The 20840-nt window shown below is 37.5% G+C and overlaps 1 protein-coding gene across 1 annotated transcript; it reads right to left on the bottom strand.

The window, feature by feature from the left end:
• Nucleotides 1-533: 533 nt before the first annotated feature.
• Nucleotides 534-19471, bottom strand: LOC116140123 (transformation/transcription domain-associated protein-like). The gene is made up of 29 exons (XM_031425750.1): nucleotides 19456-19471; nucleotides 18758-18874; nucleotides 18528-18580; nucleotides 18353-18451; nucleotides 17043-18275; nucleotides 15512-16513; nucleotides 15103-15438; nucleotides 14485-14590; nucleotides 13947-14099; nucleotides 13625-13847; nucleotides 13124-13511; nucleotides 12813-12962; nucleotides 12632-12724; nucleotides 11281-11409; nucleotides 10926-11147; nucleotides 9747-10382; nucleotides 8920-9180; nucleotides 8478-8825; nucleotides 6996-7408; nucleotides 6492-6921; nucleotides 4788-6086; nucleotides 4243-4503; nucleotides 3868-4158; nucleotides 3303-3782; nucleotides 2586-3017; nucleotides 2060-2338; nucleotides 1247-1798; nucleotides 943-1149; nucleotides 534-848 (listed from the first exon to the last, which is right to left on the bottom strand). The coding sequence occupies exons 1-29, from the start codon at nucleotides 19469-19471 to the stop codon at nucleotides 729-731; spliced, it is 10329 nt and encodes a 3442-aa protein (XP_031281610.1). The 3' UTR covers nucleotides 534-728.
• Between the last annotated feature and the right edge of the window lie 1369 nt (nucleotides 19472-20840).

Genomic DNA, 20840 nt, shown 5'->3' with positions numbered 1-20840 from the left:
TTCTACATCGTAATACCCACCCAATTTAACTTTTTTTAAAAGATTATTCTAAAAACTACCAAATAATGAACCAAACGGAGCCTTCATCATCAAATTATAATTTGATTACCTTTGTGTTTAGTGGCGTCTAATATGAGAATTATATTCTTACTTATTATGTATTTTATCATTTAATATGTAAATACAACATTATGTTTAGATTTGAACTTTGAATTGTTGTTAAATACTTAAGTTATGTTGAGATTATTCTTGAATTTAAACTTTGAATCATGTTGAACAGTAATTAAGTTGTTATTGTTTTCTTAAAAAATAGAAATCTAAAAAAATAAATTTTTTTTTTTTAAAAATATGCTAACATCATTATAATGTGTGATGATATCACCGGTCCAACCGATTAGACCGGTTGAACCGTGACCCAAGTAGCAGAGCGGGTTGCCCTCCGGTCGGGCTTTTAAAACAATGATTCAACATTGGACACCACTAGTGCAATGATCGTTGGAGAACAGGTCACTTGGGGAGTAACAATAGGTCAATAATTAGATCATGCATTAATCACCTAACAAAATAGAAAAGTCCCTAGTGTTTCATCCACGCAATGCAGCTAACCATAACATCTTCAGTAATATGCAGAGAGAGACTTTATATTAAACAACTTTCCTCGGATTCTTATATACAAAATTTCGTTATCACATTCAATACCGATTGCAAAAGTAATTCATAATTTACAATCAAAACCATGGATGCCATGTTGGATCCATCATACACAAGTTCCTGGGGGTCAAGGCAGCCTCAACCAACTCAGTGACGCCCCTCTGCACCGATTGTGGTGGCTCCATGGCATCTTCTTCCTGAATGCCAAAACAAAAGAAATGTCATCAAATCAAAAACCATCAAACATGTTCAAATTCAACCAACTTGTATGAAAAAGCAAACTTGCGTTACCTCTTCAGAATAATGAGGCGCTATTCCATTGATCCGGGCAATAACATTCTCCACATTGGTGCTAACCTTGTGTTTGAAATCAACAGGGTTCAAACTACTCCCTCCAGCAACAGAGGCAATAGGCATCCCAAGTGGTCTTCTCCACGACCATGATAGCAACTCGTCACGGAAAAACATGGCTAATTGATACCATAAATGCTGGCTTTGCTGCAATATAGCAACAAAAAAACAAAAAACCCACAATCAACATTCTACCTGTGGCCTAAATCTGTTGGCTAAATGAAACAACTTACAGAAAACTTACTTTAGATGAAACCACAGCCTGTGCTGCAGCACACATTGCAGACACGATGAGGCCTTCTACACCAAAATGGGAGAAGAATGATTGCATGTTCCTTGTCAGACGAAAAGGCACTGGTTCATTAAACTCTATCATTCCGTTTGCATCATAAGCTGGGTGAAAATCTGTCTGGAATATCTTCCCAGTGTTCTTAGCAAACAAAATCTTATTTGGGGACCTTCCCCCAATTTGTAGCATAAAAGACATGAAACTTGAAAGGGCCAACTGGATGGCGAATTGCTTTTTGAAAGCCCACATATGATTACCACTCAGCAGTGTCTTGTACATGTACTGTGAGAAAATGCTCTCGGTCACAAAATTCTTTGTTATATCATTATAAGCTTGGAGACGGAGATCTACAACAGCTTCAGGTGAGATTTGGCCTGATATAGCTTGGTTTAACTGCTCCTTGAAATAAGTAATAGGTTGATCAGCCTCTCGGTCATTCCTAGAACAATGGTTCTCATACACCTCAAGGAAGGTGCTGTACATCAGATCATCTTCAACCATGCGAACCTGGTCATGCAACATTTCAATTATTAGACAAAATATCCTCACAGAACTCTCTGTACAGGCTAGTCATCAATCACCACTCAATAAATACAAGTGAATGAACATGGAAATAAAAAGGGAATGGTTATCTTGGTCAAAGGTACATTCTGCACGCATCTCATGCTACACTGACTTCTTATCTGGTTCCTTATCACCATGTGTATACATTCAGAGAAAGAAACGAAAAATAGAAGATATAAATATTGACAAAAGCAAGCACAGCACCTGTGACCAAACAGGAATAATAATTGGTGTGTGGATGCATATGTGGCGGCGTCTTGATTCCTTGTGCTTATCAAACATTTGGTTCATGACCCTGAAAAGCTGTAATATTCGTTCATCACTTCTAGCATTAGGGGTCAAAGATGTCTGAACAATGAAATGTCGTTGAGAGCCATCAGAGCCTATCAAAGTCAAACGACGAAAACTGCTTCCATGCCTTCGCACTATTGGTATATCAGATCCAACCCTATCTAGCTTAATGGTATGGTCAGGGGCAATTTCCTGAGAAGTTGAATAGAAAAGTTCAATAAGAATAACAACAAATACCAATGAAAGAATACAGCATTATTGTTATCTAACTTCCAACTTTTTAATAGGCCTCTTCTTGGGAAATATAGGGAGTTTGATTAACAGAGCAGCCATTAAAAACAAAAAGAATTTCCAACTCAACTTTCACCATCATGACTTATGAACAATTCAACTGACCATGATGACAGAAATTGAATAACTAAATACTAATATAATTCACCTGATCACCAAAATACTGTCCAGGAATCTCTACATCAACCACATGGAAATCACGCAAAACCCTGCTTTCCTCTTCCAGTTTTAACACAGCTGGAAACCTATCCTCAACATTGCTCTGGAGAACATTTTTCCAATGTTTCAATCTTTCAGTCAGCTCAGAGAGGGTAGCAGGGAAAGTAGCTGTACTTTCTGGATCAAGATCACGTTCAAAATCCTGCTTGTACTCTCTCACAAAGTCAACATGCTTGTTCACAGCATCTGCAGAGAAACATGCCCTGCAAACACCAGAGAGCTCCTTCTTTAGGGATTGCGGAACCTCTGCTGTTGTAGCTGTAGGATACTTGTAACAACGATGCAGCAGAGCATTTACGACCGCCAGAAGTCTCTCCTCTGGCAGAGTAACAAATCTTGAACCAATTTCCGTAAGTAAACTCTGCAAACAGATTCAGAAAACAACTCTCACATTAAAAGCGACTTCCTAGTGTTATCTCATCAATTTCAGTGGCATCAAGCAAAATGATGGCAGTATCAAGAGCAATTAAGAGATACACTAGTCCTGTTTCTTGTTTTCTAAATTTATTCTTCCTCACATTGACAAAAAAAGCAAGGTACAATTTTCTGGTCTAGCAGTTATTTGCACTTGGCTAGTATGGCATCCTCTAGATACTGTATGAATCATCATTCAAGTAAAACAAGAAATTCAGGACCGAAAGTTCACCTCAAGTTCACTAGCTAGGTTTGTGTGCTTGCTTCTGAGGGTCTCCATTATATCTTTTGCAGCATCAAAAGCACTGGCAGCAGAAGCTACCAAACCTAAAGCACCATTACGCCTCATTGCATTTTGACCACCTTCATTGGTGGCAGAAGAACTTTGTTGCACAGATTGATCATTGGATGTGTTCACACTACTTTCTGCAGTTGTCGGCCGCTCAGGTTCTTGCCCATGAGAATTACCACTATCATTAGATCCAATCCCACCAGATTGAGTGGCTTGATTAATTGGGTTGTCTGAAGGTAAAATACCCCCACCCTGACCCTGTGCTCTTGCATTTCCATCTGCCAATCCAAGAGAACCAGCACTGGCAGCAGAGGCATTTTGCTGCATTCTTTGCTGTGCCATTGCAATTCTACCTAGTTCAGATTTATTAGCAACATCACGGCGTTCAAGCAAATATGTGCGGAGCCAGTAATACAGAGCCTGATAGTTCAAAAAAAGAGAGGATCAAGCTTACAAAAATGAAACACCTAGTATATATATATAACACATTTGTAAAGAAATCTACCTGCGGGTACACACAGGCAATTTTTAGTAGGACCAGTTTGCAGTGAGGTGCTTCTGTTCTCTGAAGTGAAAGTAGTAGCTGTGGAATCCAAGAAAGCCAAACCCAATGGGGTATTTGTTCCAAATATTTATCAAATGCCCTACCCACAGGCTCATTGGCAGTATCAAAGCTCAGAAGATATAGAACACGAGCAAGATGGCTTCTGGAATTAGAAACGCCAAATTTAATACCTTGAAGAAAGCAGCTAACAGCGTATTCTAACCAAACCTCATCATTGCCCTCTTTATACGCCTGTAGTTACAAATCAAAAAACAGATCAGTACCAAGTTTGAGTCGGATGATCTGAAGGCAAGAAAAATTAGATCATATGATTACCATGTCACAATAATTTCCCCAGCTTATCCACCCTTTAGGCAAATTTTTGAAAAGACTGATTGCATTTGAATATGCAATATTAGCTCCTTCAGTGTCATTTAGCTTTAACAGGAAATCCCCCTTGAGACGGAAAATCTCTGCCTTGTGTTTCACAGGAAAATATTCCAAATTAGTGCTGTTGATCAAATTCAGCCCACTGCTAAGTTCCCCCTTCATCTCCAGGTAAGCTTTTGCCTGTTCTCTTATCTTAACAAAGGCCTCCTGCAATATGCAACAGAATCAGCAATTAGATAATCATAATAAATGACTAAAGACAAGTTAACAATATAGACTCATCATAAAGTTCACACCTAATTAAATTTAATAATCTAGAAATCCCATTATAGAACTTCAAATCATTAGTATAACTACTTGTTCCTTGGTAAAAGAATATTCTATTATGAGGCTTCCAAAAATATCTGAGAAGCTGCAAACCATTTAGCAAAGAGAAAAATAGTTCTTTTACTTTCCTAGATGACATAGAGATTCTTAATAGCATTTAATACCTGTACTTCCATGGTGGGATGGCCGTACATCTTTTCTAGTATCGTCAGACAAACATCATAAAGGCCTTGCTTACGAGCAATGCGAGCAAGCTTATTTACATTCCAAGCTTTGTCACGATAACCAAGATGATGAAGTTGTGGATTTGAGTTGCCAAACTCCTTGAATGCATCTATGACAGAATTATACATTTCATTCCTCCACTGAAGCAAATCATACCAAACCGATATATTATCCCACTCATTTGGAGTTCGCAGCCTCCAAGTCTCTAGGATGTCCTTGAGATCAGCATAAAGATTTCCATGTACCCCAACAACAGGATTGCCAGAAACCTTGTTCCCATTGGAAATATCTGTGAGAATTCTTGCAGATTCTTGAACCTCAACTAGCTGCTGGAATTGCTGCAAAAGAGGAATCCTCGCGTGAACTGACATTTCAGGCAACTGCCACCACTGTTCTAAAGCAAGATCAACACCTTTCCCCACAATGCTTTCAGCATCCCCTACACCGTTCATATTTCTATCATGTAAGGCAAAAAAGGCTTGAATCAAACGAAGTTTTGGAGTTTCCTCCACTTGTGCCTTTGGGATTACATGATCCTTCATATATGCCCAATCAGGCAATTTCCATAGGCTATCAAGTAGTATTTCATAATTCTCAATACTCTTTCCAAAGTCTACCAATGCATCCCACTGACTAAGTTGGCAAGCACAGTAAAGCCATTGCTCTTCCCAAAGACACATTTCAGCTTTCGGCACCGTATTGTTATATGTTCCTTGAGTAGCCTTAACCATTGCTTGGTAAAAAAGACTTTGAGCCTGCTGCCAGTAACCATGCTGAACAAGTGAAAGTCCTGCCCTGGTTTCTGCAGTGATTGATCTTTTCTTCCATAACCCACACCTCATATCTTCTTCATTGAGCAAACGGTACAGCTCCGCTAGAGACTCAGAGCATTTTGTGTCATTTATAAACAACATTACATGACTTTCAAGCAGAGCCAATGCTATGTGCCACGCATTGTAAGTTTTTCCTATGTATTTAATGAGTTCACTTGGCATCCGAGGTTGAGGATGGCTCAACTGGAGTCCTTCTAGAAGTGCTTGCACAACATTTGGTCTGCTCGTTTGCTGCTTCTTATGATAATCCTTTGACAGGAGATTAATCATTGGTTTAGCTAGAGCGACCTGTTCTTCTTTGTGTAAGGTCACCCAGACAATGGGAAATACCAACACCCACAGATGGTATGCAACATTCGCGTCAGTGTGAGCCAGCTCTCTCAATGGGATAATAAGATCAGCCACCTGGAAGAAGGAAACAAGGTCAACTTTAAATGTGATAAATGACATGTATCCAAAATAAAATTTTCCACCAAGCCAGTTTATGAAAGGCCAAGTCTCCTTACAAACAACTTAGGGCCACGTATATAAGCTGTTGAAATGTAAAAATACAAGAAAAATATTTCTCCACATAAGCCAAGCCATGAACTCCAGTGACAAATAAATAAATAACAAAAACCTAATTAGAAATTTGAAATCTAGATAGAAATGCTTTCTAATACAGTGACTAAATTGTTCTTGGGATTCCATATAAAAAGACTTCATAAAAAACATAGTTGACTTCAAGAAGGTAAATGTAGTTCTGCACTAGAACAATGTCACACTACAAATAAGATCCTAAAAAGTAAATACACAAATTTAACAAATAACCTGAAGTTTGCTCATTTCACTCAAAAATTGTCCGTGCTTCAGAAGAAGGTTCTCTAATGTTAAAGGAGCATCATCAGGACCCTCTGAAACATCTGTACTCTGGTGCTGCATTGCTGAACTGTCAGAAAGAGAACCTGAAACCACAAGTGGAAAAACCCTTGCAGAGTTTGGAGCAAGTGTAATAGGCTTATTCTCAACCAAGATTGCTAGAATGAGATCAAGTCCCTGTTTAAGCCAGAAGACATCACTCAATGCTTCCCAGTCCTGAAATTGGATAATGTACTGCAGCCTTGTGAACAAAGTCTTCCCAAGAGATTCATCATACAGTGAGAAAAATTTCATCCTCATTTCAGGATGCTTTGCCCGTAAACCAAGCATGTATTGCCTTTCAACCTTCTGGAACACCTCTTGACGTAGAGCCAAAGTATATCTGGAAGTCAACCAATCATGTTACGAGTATTGAAATCAAATATAATGACAATGAACTCAAAGCAAGGTACATACTTATCTGAATCAGCACAAATTCCATAAAGAAGTTGAAGATATTTCCTGTCCCACTCTTCCATGGCACTGGGGGAAAAGTTCTGTTTATCAACCTGTGAAAGCTTCTGAAGAAAAGATAATATTTCTTTATGAGTGAGGAATGCACTAGATGGGCCAGATGTGCCTGGTTTGCTTAAGTCATCTTCGATCCACCCTTTCAGCACATCAAGTATGCAAAGCAGCACACTAGGATCAGTACCCTTCTCTGAGAGCAAGGCATTCAATAGTTGAGTCACGGTTCGTTTGCAGTCTGGAACAAGCATGACTCTCTCACTTATAAGCTTTAAGACAGATTTTAGATTTGAGATGACCGCTCCAACATCAGCCACTTGACGTGACGAAGAGACAGCAGAATCTGGATCAGCTCGCTGACCCTGGATGTGAAGGATATCTTACTTCAAGGATTTCAAGAAAAATAAATATAAAACATATATCGAGTGCCATGCTCATCAAAATCAGAAAGGAAATACACAATTACAGCACTAAGATTGTAAGGAGAAACTAGTTCATGGCATTTAATTTGACATTTTCAAACGTGAAACTTCTTTATATGAACAAAAATTAAAAGTGGACAAAATAAGATGGCATGACATCAGTTGAATTGACAATTGCAAATAAGATCCATAACCGAGAAAGTAAGGAAAACGGTACATCATACAAGGTCAAAAATCATGATCAGATAATAATTGTGTTGCACTCGAGGACATGGGTAAGAGACGAGGGAATCCACAAAACAAAATATAATGAACTTTAGAGAAAAGAAGTGCACCCCATTCTTGTCCTCCAAACAAAATACGGAGTTCAATGTTCTAAAAGATGAAACCTAAATCAACCAAAAGCACCCTTCAAACAGCATCACTATAACAGAACCTATATAGCAGGATCATGACCTCATTACTTAATGTTTAACTAACATGAAGACTAGAATCCCTGCTATTAACTCCATTTGACTCGAAAAAGAATCCAATGATCTGATCAGTGCATAAAGAAGCAACAGAAAAACACATTAGTATCATCTTGGAAAAACAATGACAAATGCATGCATTAGAAGAAATAGGAGTATTAGATGCAGCATAAATGCAGCCTAATATTTAAGACAGAATAAATCCTATAGAGCATGACATCAAAAAAAAAAAAAAAAAGGTTGTTATTAACAGAAAGCAGAATCTCATAAATTACAGAAATATTTGAAATTTTCCAGCATTTACCGGTCATGCCTGGCATCACATTTTACCCTAAGTGAAATTCTAGAAATATAAGTAGCAAAAAACATCATTACCATCAAAGACCGACAGCATATTCGTCCTCACCATCAACATTATCATAAAAGGCATCAGTAGGAAAATGTTAATGGACAAACACTTGAAGCCTCATAAGAATTTGATAAGAGAGTAAACTGGAAATACATATATATATATACATATAAAAGTGGCATTAACATACTTGTTTCAGATGAGATCCTGCTGAAGATCCCATATCTCGTGCCAGACGTTGGAAGATACGAACAAAGAGTGAAGGGTCAAGGAAGTTCTTCTGCACCTCTGTCAAGGTTTTGATGACAAGCAGCACAAAGCTAATTGAGTTAGCAGAGTTATCTTCACTCGAGGTCTGAGGAGCTGTAATCATATTTATATGCTTCTGTATTAGCTCATCGACCTTCTGATACAAAAGCTTTACATCAGGTGGTGTGCTTGCCGCATCTAGAGGGAAAGCAATAAAGACCATCTTCAACAAGGCGCACAACGACTTTCCAGCATCTAACATTTTATACTTGAAACAAGGTTCAAGAATCTGAAAAATATGAAAATAATGATAAATGTGAAAATTTAGGTAATTGCAGAGAAACTTTGCGAAAATCAAAGGCCTGATTTATAAGGGAACATACCTGAGATATCTGATTGATGTTATTTCTAATGAACAAGTGTGGCTGCTTCTCCAGGATCTTGTTCATGACATCCAATCCCTGTGCAAGAGCTGTGGAAGGGTCCTTTGACTGAGTTGGTTGAATACTGCTTAGCAACCTTTCCAAATAATTAAACTTAACATTGGCATTTGGCCACACCTCCAGAGCTTGTGAAAGTAGCTCCAAAGCCTGCTTGTACATAATACTTGCTTCCTTGTCCTTGGGCTCTATGACCAATGCCACCTGTTTTCAGACAGACAAGAAAAATGGCTTTCTTCATCAAAAACTCCACTAACTCAATACCTCAAAATAAAAATAACAATACAACCCTGTCCATAAGAAGTGTGGCAGAACAAGATGAATTAGAAGGTTCATCGCATAAAGATTTGATCATGCAAGTATGATAAATGAAGAGACCAATTCGCCATAATCTTTCAGACAATTGCATTGTGAGCATCTCCTAACCTGAAGAAGCCAAAACTGGACTAAAAATTGTTTTACAATTATTATGTAAAATAAAAGAAGAATTGGGAGTTTGGGATTTTGATAAAGAAGGCAGTGAAATAGAAATAAATGGACAATAGACATATCCCACAAATAATGCTAAGCAATGTTGTACTCATACAACAAAATCAAAGCAATTTACTTCCAAGAAGCAGGAATCAAGCAAATCATCATTTAATCAGACAGCTTTAGATTTATAAAAAGATAATAATGGGGAAGCAGACTCCCAAAAATTGTAAACTATAATCTGGCATCTTAACTAGATCTTACTATAAATAAAATCACAATTGGAAAGAAAGTCTCACTCTGATAAGAAAATTGATAATCATTTCTTCCATAGCAGCATTTGGTTTGAATTCTTCATCAGGTTGGCCGGCAGATCCTGGTGTTTCTACATTAGGGATTGATGAGGCACCACCAGGTGACATGACACATAGGGATTGAAGACCAGGTTCTACTTTAACAGAAGATGTAGATCCATCAACTGGACGTTTCGGGTCAGTGCCAGCAGAGCCAGGATTGAATCCATCAGTCATCTGGTTGGGGACATCGCAATCAGTTACTACTTTCATTTCATTTTGCCTTTGTTTTTCCCAACTGACAACCAATCCAGCAAGTTCAATGGCAAGGCGCCTGTTTTCCGCTGCAGTATTATATGGCAATCCAAGTCGACTAAGAGAATTCACCATCTGAGGTACAAATTGTGCTCTGCAGCTGTAGAAGAGATCTGAATGACGTACAATGAGCTGGAAAATGTGAATCAAATTTGGAATAGAGTGACCCTCCTCAACCAAAATCTTTTTGGTGTATCGTATCCAAATTGGCATTCGAGAATCCCCAAGAGGCAACCTTTTTGGTAATGCTGGCATTAGTATATCAAGGGCCTGCTTGACCAACAATTTATTCTCTGGCTGGCAAGTTCTTAGAAGTGCAACGAAAACCTGATTTTCAAACCCACATCAATACATTTTTATTAATAGTATGAGAAAATAATAAACGAATATTCATGGAGTCAATAATTTCATATGAGCAACTTTTGAACTCAACTATGCTGAAGAGGTACTCAATTGAAAATATGTTGATTTGACAGCAACACAAGACATGTTAAAACACTCGAGTGCTCCAGAAATTTACATAGTTCACTCAAATTAATTAACTATCACAAAGCCATGTGTAGCATTAAGCTGTACATGCATACTTTTATAAACAAAAAAACTTAGGAATTGCAGGTACCGTAGTTTGCACGTCTGGAAGCTTTAACTAGTCCAATATCGTACAAGCAAAAAGTATTCCACAGAAGATAAGTTGATAGTAACAAGAAAAATTTGCAAGCAACAAAAATTCCTAGGACCTCACAATGGATGCCAAATAAACATAAATTGCTGTTGTGATCAAGAACTTGCTGACAAGGCTGTAACTAGTGAAAACAATTAAATAGATATCATGTTTATAGATCTATTTGTCCATGCATCATTGCAAATTACCTGGAGAATAATTTTTTCCGGGGCCTGATAGGCCTCCAAGAAGTGACACACATTGACAAATGCCCACTGCTTACTAGCACTATCTTCCCGTTTGAGATGATTCCAACCGAATTTGATAAGTTCTTTCCTGTGATGAACAAGATCATTCTGGAGATACTTAAGAAGTAACGTAGCAAGTTGCAAAAGTTCTATCCTCAATGGCTCATCATATTCAGCAGAAACCTATGTAAGAAATAGAGAATATTCGTAAATTAAAGGCAAAGAATAATCAATATATAAGTGAAGACATTATATAAATCAAAACAGAAAAACTGCTAAAATAATTGCAATAAACAAATTCTAATTGGGAGATCACCTCTTCTGGAGGATCAAGAAGCTTGTCGACGATTGTTTTTATAATATTAGGGTCAACAACCTCCCAACTTTGGCCATTCTGGAATGCATGAGCTAACATTGGAAGAATGAGCATTTGCATCACAATCACCAGATGGTCGTGAGCAAGTTGTTTAGATTGGAATAGGTTCAAAAANAAAATCTTTTTGGTGTATCGTATCCAAATTGGCATTCGAGAATCCCCAAGAGGCAACCTTTTTGGTAATGCTGGCATTAGTATATCAAGGGCCTGCTTGACCAACAATTTATTCTCTGGCTGGCAAGTTCTTAGAAGTGCAACGAAAACCTGATTTTCAAACCCACATCAATAAATTTTTATTAATAGTAAGAGAAAATAATAAACGAATATTCATGGAGTCAATAATTTCATATGAGCAACTTTTGAACTCAACTATGCTGAAGAGGTACTCAATTGAAAATATGTTGATTTGACAGCAACACAAGACATGTTAAAACACTCGAGTACTCCAGAAATTTACATAGTTCACTCAAATTAATTAACTATCACAAAGCCACGTGTAGCATTAAGCTGTACATGTATACTTTTATAAAGAAAAAAACTTAGGAATTGCAGGTACCGTAGTTTGCACGTCTGGAAGCTTTAACTAGTCCACTATCGTACAAGCAAAAAGTATTCCACAGAAGATAAGTTGACAGTAACAAGAAAAATTTGCAAGCAACAAAAATTCCTAGGACCTCACAATGGATGCCAAATAAACATAAATTGCTGTTGTGATCAAGAACTTGCTGACAAGGCTGTAACTAGTGAAAACAATTAAATAGATATCAAGTTTATAGATCTATTTGTCCATGCATCATTGCAAGTTACCTGGAGAATAATTTTTTCTGGGGCCTGATAGGCCTCCAAGAAGTGACACACATTGACAAATGCCCACTGCTTACTAGCACTATCTTCCCGTTTGAGATGATTCCAACCGAATTTGATAAGTTCTTTCCTGTGATGAACAAGATCATTCTGGAGATACTTAAGAAGTAACGTAGCAAGTTGCAAAAGTTCTATCCTCAATGGCTCATCATATTCAGCAGAAACCTATGTAAGAAATAGAGAATATTCGTAAATTAAAGGCAAAGAATAATCAATATATAAGTGAAGACATTATATAAATCAAAACAGAAAAACTGCTAAAATAATTGCAATAAACAAATTCTAATTGGGAGATCACCTCTTCTGGAGGATCAAGAAGCTTGTCGACGATTGTTTTTATAATATTAGGGTCAACAACCTCCCAACTTTGGCCATTCTGGAATGCATGAGCTAACATTGGAAGAATGAGCATTTGCATCACAATCACCAGATGGTCGTGAGCAAGTTGTTTAGATTGGAATAGGTTCAAAAAATGCAAGAGAAGTGCTTTCTTCATGTGGGGGGGATAACCTTCTGCAACCTAAAGACAGTAACAATTTGTTACACAGACACCAACATACTAGTACAAGTTTAAAACTGAAAATAGGATTATATGAAGATTTAATTACCTCAATTATATAAAACTCTTTCAAAAAGGTGTAATCAATGCGAGTATGAAACAAGAAGATAGAAAGGATATCAAAGAGAACATTCACTTCAGTTCTGTCATGACGTAAGTAATTCAAGAAGCATTTGACGAGCCATTTGCTTTCTTTCACCTGCACATGAGAATCAAGAATATAAAAGAACCAGGACCACATGTCAATTGACTCACACAAACATTTTACGGGAAAAATGAAAAAATTAGAGTAACTTCCCAGCAGATCCTAAGGTAATAAATTTTAAAACTAAATCAAGCCTAAACAGTGAATGACTTTACCTGTACTAAGTTGAGCTCTTGTTCATTGTGCAAACGAGATATTCTTGCTGGTGACTTCCAAAGAAGAACCAAAGTATCAAACACAATACGATTACTCTGCAACCAGCCAGGTATTAACTTCACTAATGTTTTGACGAGTGCAAGACCCTGAAAATAAGCATCTGATGCTGCAGCAGGGGCTGCAGATGATTGATTAGAACTATCAGGTGGTGGAACAGTGAGGCCTTCATCCCCCATTAAAGTAGCAGGTGGAGTTGAAGATCCAGTAGTTGTTGCTTCCGGTTTTTGCATAAATTCAGGAAAGGCACTTGTAAGTATCTTTTGTGGGGACTTTGCAAGTTCGTCTCTCAACGGTTGGCCAGCATCTGATCGTATTACATACATAAACCTAGATGTTGGAACAGAAGGGACAAGAAAATGAGAGAAGAAGAAAATACTGACGAATCTCATTGATATGCTAGTAAATATGTTAACAACTTCAATTGAGCATCAAAAACCTACCTTCTAAAGTATTTTGGCTCATTTAATCGAGCAAGAAAATAATCAACAGCAAGTGTTGCATATCGATTTAAAAATTTCGTGAGTGGAAGGCGATATGGACTATTAATCTCGCTGTAGAATTGTCCTGGGGGAAGAGCCCCTTCTAAATCAATGGTTAGGGTTACAAGTTCATCAAGAAATTTTGATGCAGCTTGAGGAAGCAAGTGAAAAAGTTCAATAATAGCTGCAAAGAAAAAGAAACATAACTCTGATCTCATTAATACGTGCACATCTAAACAAGTTAACCAAACTGCATTAACAAGACATAACTTAGACATGTTACCCGCAGCAATTTTGGGCTCTTCACCAGCCTTCCATGATTTCTGACTCTGAGCAAGTTTTTCAGGCTCTAACCATTTCTTAAGGTGCTCTAACAACTTTCCACCCAAGGTAACATTAAACCAATTGGCCAACAGTTCAAGCAGGCGGGCCAAACCTTGCAAAAGAGACATGCTGAGATTCTTGGTATTTGCCAAGTTGACTAATATAGGCCTGAGGCTATTCTGAAGAAGTTCCTTAGGCATCCTTTGCTGATTAATGACCTGAACAAAGAATGAAATATATAAAGAACAGCAATTAAGAGTATAACTAAACATAACACTAGTAACAATTCAAAAAAATAAAATAAAATGAAATGAAATGAAAATTGGTAGAAATCATGGTCAATCTAATTCGAAGAACCGTTCATAATGATCAAGATATCTTGCTGAAAATAAAAATACGCTCTAAGATGAAAGCAGAACACTCCTCTCAGAACTGCAATAAGAAAATTACTATCTGAAGAGATAAGTCCAGAGCTACATGGAAATNGCGGGCCAAACCTTGCAAAAGAGACATGCTGAGATTCTTGGTATTTGCCAAGTTGACTAATATAGGCCTGAGGCTATTCTGAAGAAGTTCCTTAGGCATCCTTTGCTGATTAATGACCTGATCAAAGAATGAAATATATAAAGAACAGCAATTAAGAGTAAAACTAAACATAACACTAGTAACAATTCAAAAAAATAAAATAAAATGAAATGAAATGAAAATTGGTAGAAATCATGGTCAATCTAATTCGAAGAACCGTTCATAATGATCAAGATATCTTGCTGAAAATAAAAATACGCTCTAAGATGAAAGCAGAACACTCCTCTCAGAACTGCAATAAGAAAATTACTATCTGAAGAGATAAGTCCAGAGCTACATGGAAATGTAGTACATTCTGGTACATGTTAATGGTACAGATATGATGACATTATACATTCTGTTGACATTCTATGCAGTAAGATGTAGTAGCTGTATTTGCTTTTCATGTCTATATGAATAACTGCATACATAAAAAAATTGTATAGAATTTAGATATCACAAGCATTTTAATAGTTCAATGACAACAGCAACCATTATATGTAATTATATGTCTGTCAAATGTATATGACAACTACAGACACTCAACAAACCTGCCGTAGACCCTCCTTTGCAACAGCAACAATTTCTGGTGTCCGACAGGTCAAAGACTTGAAAAACATGGATATTATCTTAGCACGCAGATCAGTATGATTTGGTGTTTTAAAGTCTGTCCATGCCATTGTAGTACAGAGTAGCTCAATGCAACCTGTTTTGAGTTTAGTTAATGATGTGGCCACTCTGGGGTTCATAAACTTCACAACCCACACAGTATCATCAGCCTCGGCTATTTGCAATGCTTCTTGGAGAAAGTTCACTAATTCTTGAGTCAACTTGAGAAGAGGAGGTCTCAACGCTAAAATGAAATTCAAAGCTGTAACCGTTCCAACCTATAAGAAACCTAACAAAGTAAGTAAAGAAAACTGCTACATTACATATATGAATACATAAGGACATATATACCTGTTGATCAACAGTTTTTGACCGCAATGGCCGCATTATAAGAGGCTGAAGCAAAGGTTGATATAAAGGCTCAAGCAGCTCAGACACCTCGCTACCAGTCCGACTAGCCAAAAGGGCCAAACATGACTGCACATTCTTTCTCACGGTAATAGATACATTAGGATTGAATAATTCTGAAGCAAGAAACTCAACTACTCCTTGAAAACTTTGCCTACGCGGCTCACTGTTTGCTTCATCCACATTATTCACCACTCGAAGAACCTGTGTAAGAACCTGACTTGTATCTTCCTGCTCTTTGGTAGCATAAATAGGTAGCTTTTTAAGCACATACACCAGACTTCGAACAATTCTAACTTGGAAAAGGCACAAAGTCTCGACAGTAACCTTTCCAACCAATGCACCAAGTCCCATAACACCTCCCATTTGTGCTTGCCATGCACTTCCATAACAACAATGCAAAAGACGGGGCAGAAGTTGCTCAAAAACTGGTATGCGCACGCTAGCAGGTGGTGAATATACAGGATTCATTGATGGACTGGAGACAATCATAGGAGTACCCGGGCCTCCTCTTGACATCAGCATGTCTGCATGCTTTGAGCGAGCAAGAAACAGCAGCGTTTCAGCAAACACATTTAAAGCATTAAGAGCAGCTTTTGCATGGAGCCTATTTTCATCTGTCAGCACATCAACCAAAGCATCTAAAAATATTAAAGGATCCAACTCTTTTAGGTTGGAAGCAGTGCTATTTTTAGACCTGGAGCTAACGTTTCCATTTGAGGACAGCATTTGCCCCCCAAGCCCAGCAGTAGGAATTGAAGCATTACTCGAGGTATAATCAATGTGAAATATAATTGCAAAGTGGTGGCAGATATTGACAACAAAATCATCCTTGGAGTCACTAAGATCTGGTTCTGCACTTGCAGCAATGACAGTCATTAATAGAATCTTGAAAACAGACTTTTCTGCCATAAGTTGGGTCTTCGTCTTCACACCTAAATCAGTCTGCAAGAACAATCCACCAATTATCATTCATGTAGCAGAATATTTACCGTGACATAATGCTACAGAAATGTTTCAGTGATTTGTTACAAAGCCCACAAATATTTAAGAAAAAAGGCTGACAGATACAAGAAAAAATAGGACAACAGATCAAAAGCTAGAGAATGCATGACATTAAATACGGAGATAATAACATGTAATTTCTATTGGCACTTTCAAACGATAGGTGAATAATAAAATTTGTAAACAATACAAGATATTCTATGAGTTCAACAAGTCTCTAGCCCAGTCCATGGACTATTTGAAAAAGATACAACAATTACCAAGTGAAAACATACAACTACAACGTGAGAGCTGCAAATGCATGCAGATGATATTCCTTAGTACTTTTGAAAGCTCTATAATAAAATTGTAAACTTTACACAACCAGAAAACATAAGCTACAGAAAGCATACACATGGTGTGCTTCAAATACGCAATTAAGTTGCTAACAGGTACTATTTTCAGCAAGATAGTTCTATATTCAACTCACCTTCAAATCTGATGTCTCCGACCTGGAAGAAGATGTATCTGAGGTAGAAACTAACAATGATGACAACTGTCTTGGTGTGTACCCCTCATCAACAAAATTTCCTGGCAAATTAAGCTGAGAAGCCAAGCAAACACAAATAAATTTCAAAGCCTGCTTCCGGTAGAAAGCATCCATGCCACTATTTTTGTGCATAACAGCTGCTACAGCAAGATTTATACATCGATCCAGTGGCACCAAGAATGGAGTTGAGGGCTCAAACGTAAGAATCAAGCGCAGCCCATGCTCTGGATTCTCCTTGCATTCTAGTGCAAGGGGCTCCTTGAGAAATCTTCTGTTACGACCGCCTAACTTGCCAAGTAATTGCAATGCTTTTCCACCCCAAGGATAGGGTGCAGGCCTCAGGTGAGACCATAAGGCCAAAATCACCTCTGACATCACGTTAGCCATACTAGGCTCCAGAAAATCAGGATTCAAACTATCCACCCAGAACTCCAGTGTTCTTAAACCTAAGCTAACTAGTTCATCACTTCCATTGAGACATAAAACCAGAGGCTTCATCAGACGCGGAAGGTATGGTAACAACGAACTTAACCGAGCAGGTAAGGTTAAGCAAAGTTCCAGCAAGAGGTCCCCCATATCATTCCCCATTGGACCCTCAAGCATTGTTAATAGCATATTTAGGCAGGGTTGTAAAGAAGGAACCAAGTCACGCAATAAGAGTTCAAATTTGCATCCAGCAAGTGCTCTAAACATTGTTCGAAGAAGTTGCATATAACCGAGAGGCTTATCAGCTTCTGTGGCATTTTTCATGCAAACTTCCATTATAACTGGCACATGAGGCTGCAATATACGTTCAAAATCTGCAGGGGCTTTAACAACAGCACCAAATATACACCGAAAGAGATGCAAGACCAATTTTCCTGGAGGTGAATCAGGATGCTGCAAAACGTCGAGTTTACTGTTAACAAAAAAATTAACCAAAACATCTGCAAAAGGCCGGTACACTTTAGGAGCTTGCAAAAGGGTGGAAAATATATGAACAAGCTGAGTGTTGGAAATCATGCACTCGAAAAGCTCAGGCATACACAACGAGAACATGTCCATGAGATCTCGAGGTTCCATAATAGCTAAAATCTGGGAAAACAGATTAAGCATTTCTTTCTCCTCTTCCTTCTCCTTGAAGAGAGCTAAGCAATGCACACCACTCTTTAAGACACCAGAGGCTTTCCACACCTGCCCAAACTCAAACTCAGACAAAGCTAATCCCACAAGGAAACCTTTATTAGAACCAATCATCTTATGAAAAATACCTCTTCTTCCCTCATCCCTTTGAATGCTTTAGGTGCTGGTAAGTTAGATGAAGATGAACCGAGCACATGTTGATGGGTTCCATGAGTGGGAGGGGAAACCTAAGAAAGCAGAAATGTTACACGGAAATTAAGGTCAAGGGACATGAGGAATACAAACATTAAATTAGTGAAAAACCTGAGATCGGGGAAAATGTGCATGAGTGATGCTCCATATAATAGTCTTCATTCCTGTAAATGAATCCAGCCAAAGATTGGTTAGTTTTGACATGAAATCATTAACAATGGAATGAAGAAGATTTAAGTGATAGTCGCAAGCATTACAGGTTTCACGAACTCTGCCAATGCTTATTACAAAGTATTGCATTAAAAGGAAATAAGACGAAATAATAGAAAAGGATTAATTACCCATGACCAAGGTCTTAATCAAATTTTTACAGTCACTAACTTCCTTTGAATGCTCCACAGGGACCTGTAAATTTAAAACTGCCTGCAGCAATACAATCCTAAATTTAGGAAGCCAGCCTTCAAAAACATTAAATGTGATGCTTTAAGGAAACAGGCAGCAATTTGACAAATAAGAAAAGTGCAGTGAAGAAACGAAAAGATTGACTTCCAAACATTCCAATGAAACGTTCATATTCTTCTCATTTTCTTCCCAACAGAAGGAAGCTAATCCAATTTCAACCCCACATGACAAAAATTTAAAAAGTTGCCGAAGGCACTTATCTTGATGAATTAAAATAGCACATTCTATAATATTTGGTTACAGACCACAATTTTCAGGATTGTAGTCTTAAAATTGACAAATTGTTGATCTGAGAAACCAAGAGTATAAATACTTAAACAGAGGATCAATACCTAATTGACCTATTAAGTGCTGGTCTCACAAATAGGAAGGCAATTAATGAGATCTAATGGTGCACTAAATTGCAACATACATTCACTTTTGTTTTCTTTTACTTTTATTAGAATCAATATGCAATATTAAAATAGTTGCAAACGAGAAGTTCAAAATGTGAACAAGCTGGCATGTACAGTTAAAAAGCAGATCACCTCCCCTACTGAAACTTGCTAAACTCTGACAGGAGAAATGAGACTAGTACCATCTATGTACTCCATAATAATACTGAACAAAAATTAAGAATAAAACAGATTGATACATTATCTTCCTACATTTTACATAAGAAAATACATGGTATTGTTACAACAAAGAACCAATGTGTGCTCATAACCTTCAGCATCCAACTTCCAGTACTGCCCCAGACAAAGGTTAATAACATCAGAATATCAAAAAAGACGAAATAGGGAACTAAGCATCCATATTTTCACATAAATTACTAGAAGTTAGTATCTCCATATTTCTTAAATGCAACTGACAAGAAAACAATACAGCCAAAACACATTATAAAAACATCTTTAGATGATAAACCCATAAATTGAAGTTAACAATGATAACAAAGAACTAACATGATAGTAATATAATATATGCTTCACAATCAGAAGTTGCCATTATAGTAGATGAGCTTAAATCAGAGGTAGAATCGAAAGAGGGCTCATACTCACGGAATAGAAAAAACTAATTTTCTGAGTTTGACATTGAAGAGCTTGCTATCCTTACAGCTGGGAAGTGTTTCAATGAGTTAGAGGAGAAGATGTTGAATGATGAGGTTGATATTATTGCTAATGGTGCCTATCACAGTGGTATAGATACATCTGATGAAGAAGTAGGGTCAGGTGATAAGGATCTCAATTTCACTGATGAAGACACTAAAAAACATTTATGCAAAGGAGGAGACCATTCATATAGAACAATTGTTTGAACAGTGTAGACAGGTAAGAGACTTTGTCATTGATCAAGGAGCTTATTTTCATAAAAAAGAGAAAACAATTGGCTGTCGATAGACATAGAAAAAACAAAAAGAGAATCAAATGGCTATGGTAGAGAAGAGAGGATCAGATTAATAGGCTAACGAAGCATGCAATCGGTTAGGGGTTTTTCAACCACCTGATGATTGGGGAACCCAAAATGCTTTGTAAAGTCAACATTTTTGCTTGGACCATCTTTCTTGGTAAGAGTAATACAGGTGATGCTATTCAAAGAATGTTTCCAATACCCCATTCTTGTGTCTTAATATTGAAACTACAAATCATCTCTTCTTGCATTGTAGTTTTTCTTTAAGAGCATGGCACAAACTTCTCCAAGCAGCAACAATGAAGTGGGTTATTCAAGTCTCTTGTAGTGATTTTCTTTCAAACTACAATTTTGGTTCTGGTAGAGGAGATAAGGCCACAGTCTTGTGTTGTTATGCTATTAGGATTTAGCTACTTTTTGGGTGATTTGGCAAGTAAGAAACGAAAACATTTTCGAAGATCGTTGTGTAGAAGATATTTTAAGTCGTGGGACAAGTTGGTTCTCTTGCTTCTTTTGGCCTTTGTTGTAGATAATCATGCAAAATCTTACAGATATGCATGATTAAGTGTATAAATC

Source organism: Pistacia vera, unplaced genomic scaffold (assembly GCF_008641045.1).
Source record: "Pistacia vera cultivar Batoury unplaced genomic scaffold, PisVer_v2 Contig363, whole genome shotgun sequence".
NCBI classification, from domain to species: Eukaryota; Viridiplantae; Streptophyta; class Magnoliopsida; order Sapindales; family Anacardiaceae; genus Pistacia; species Pistacia vera.
The sequence above is the reverse complement of the archived record's forward strand: the minus strand, read 5'-3'. Positions and strand labels throughout refer to the sequence as shown.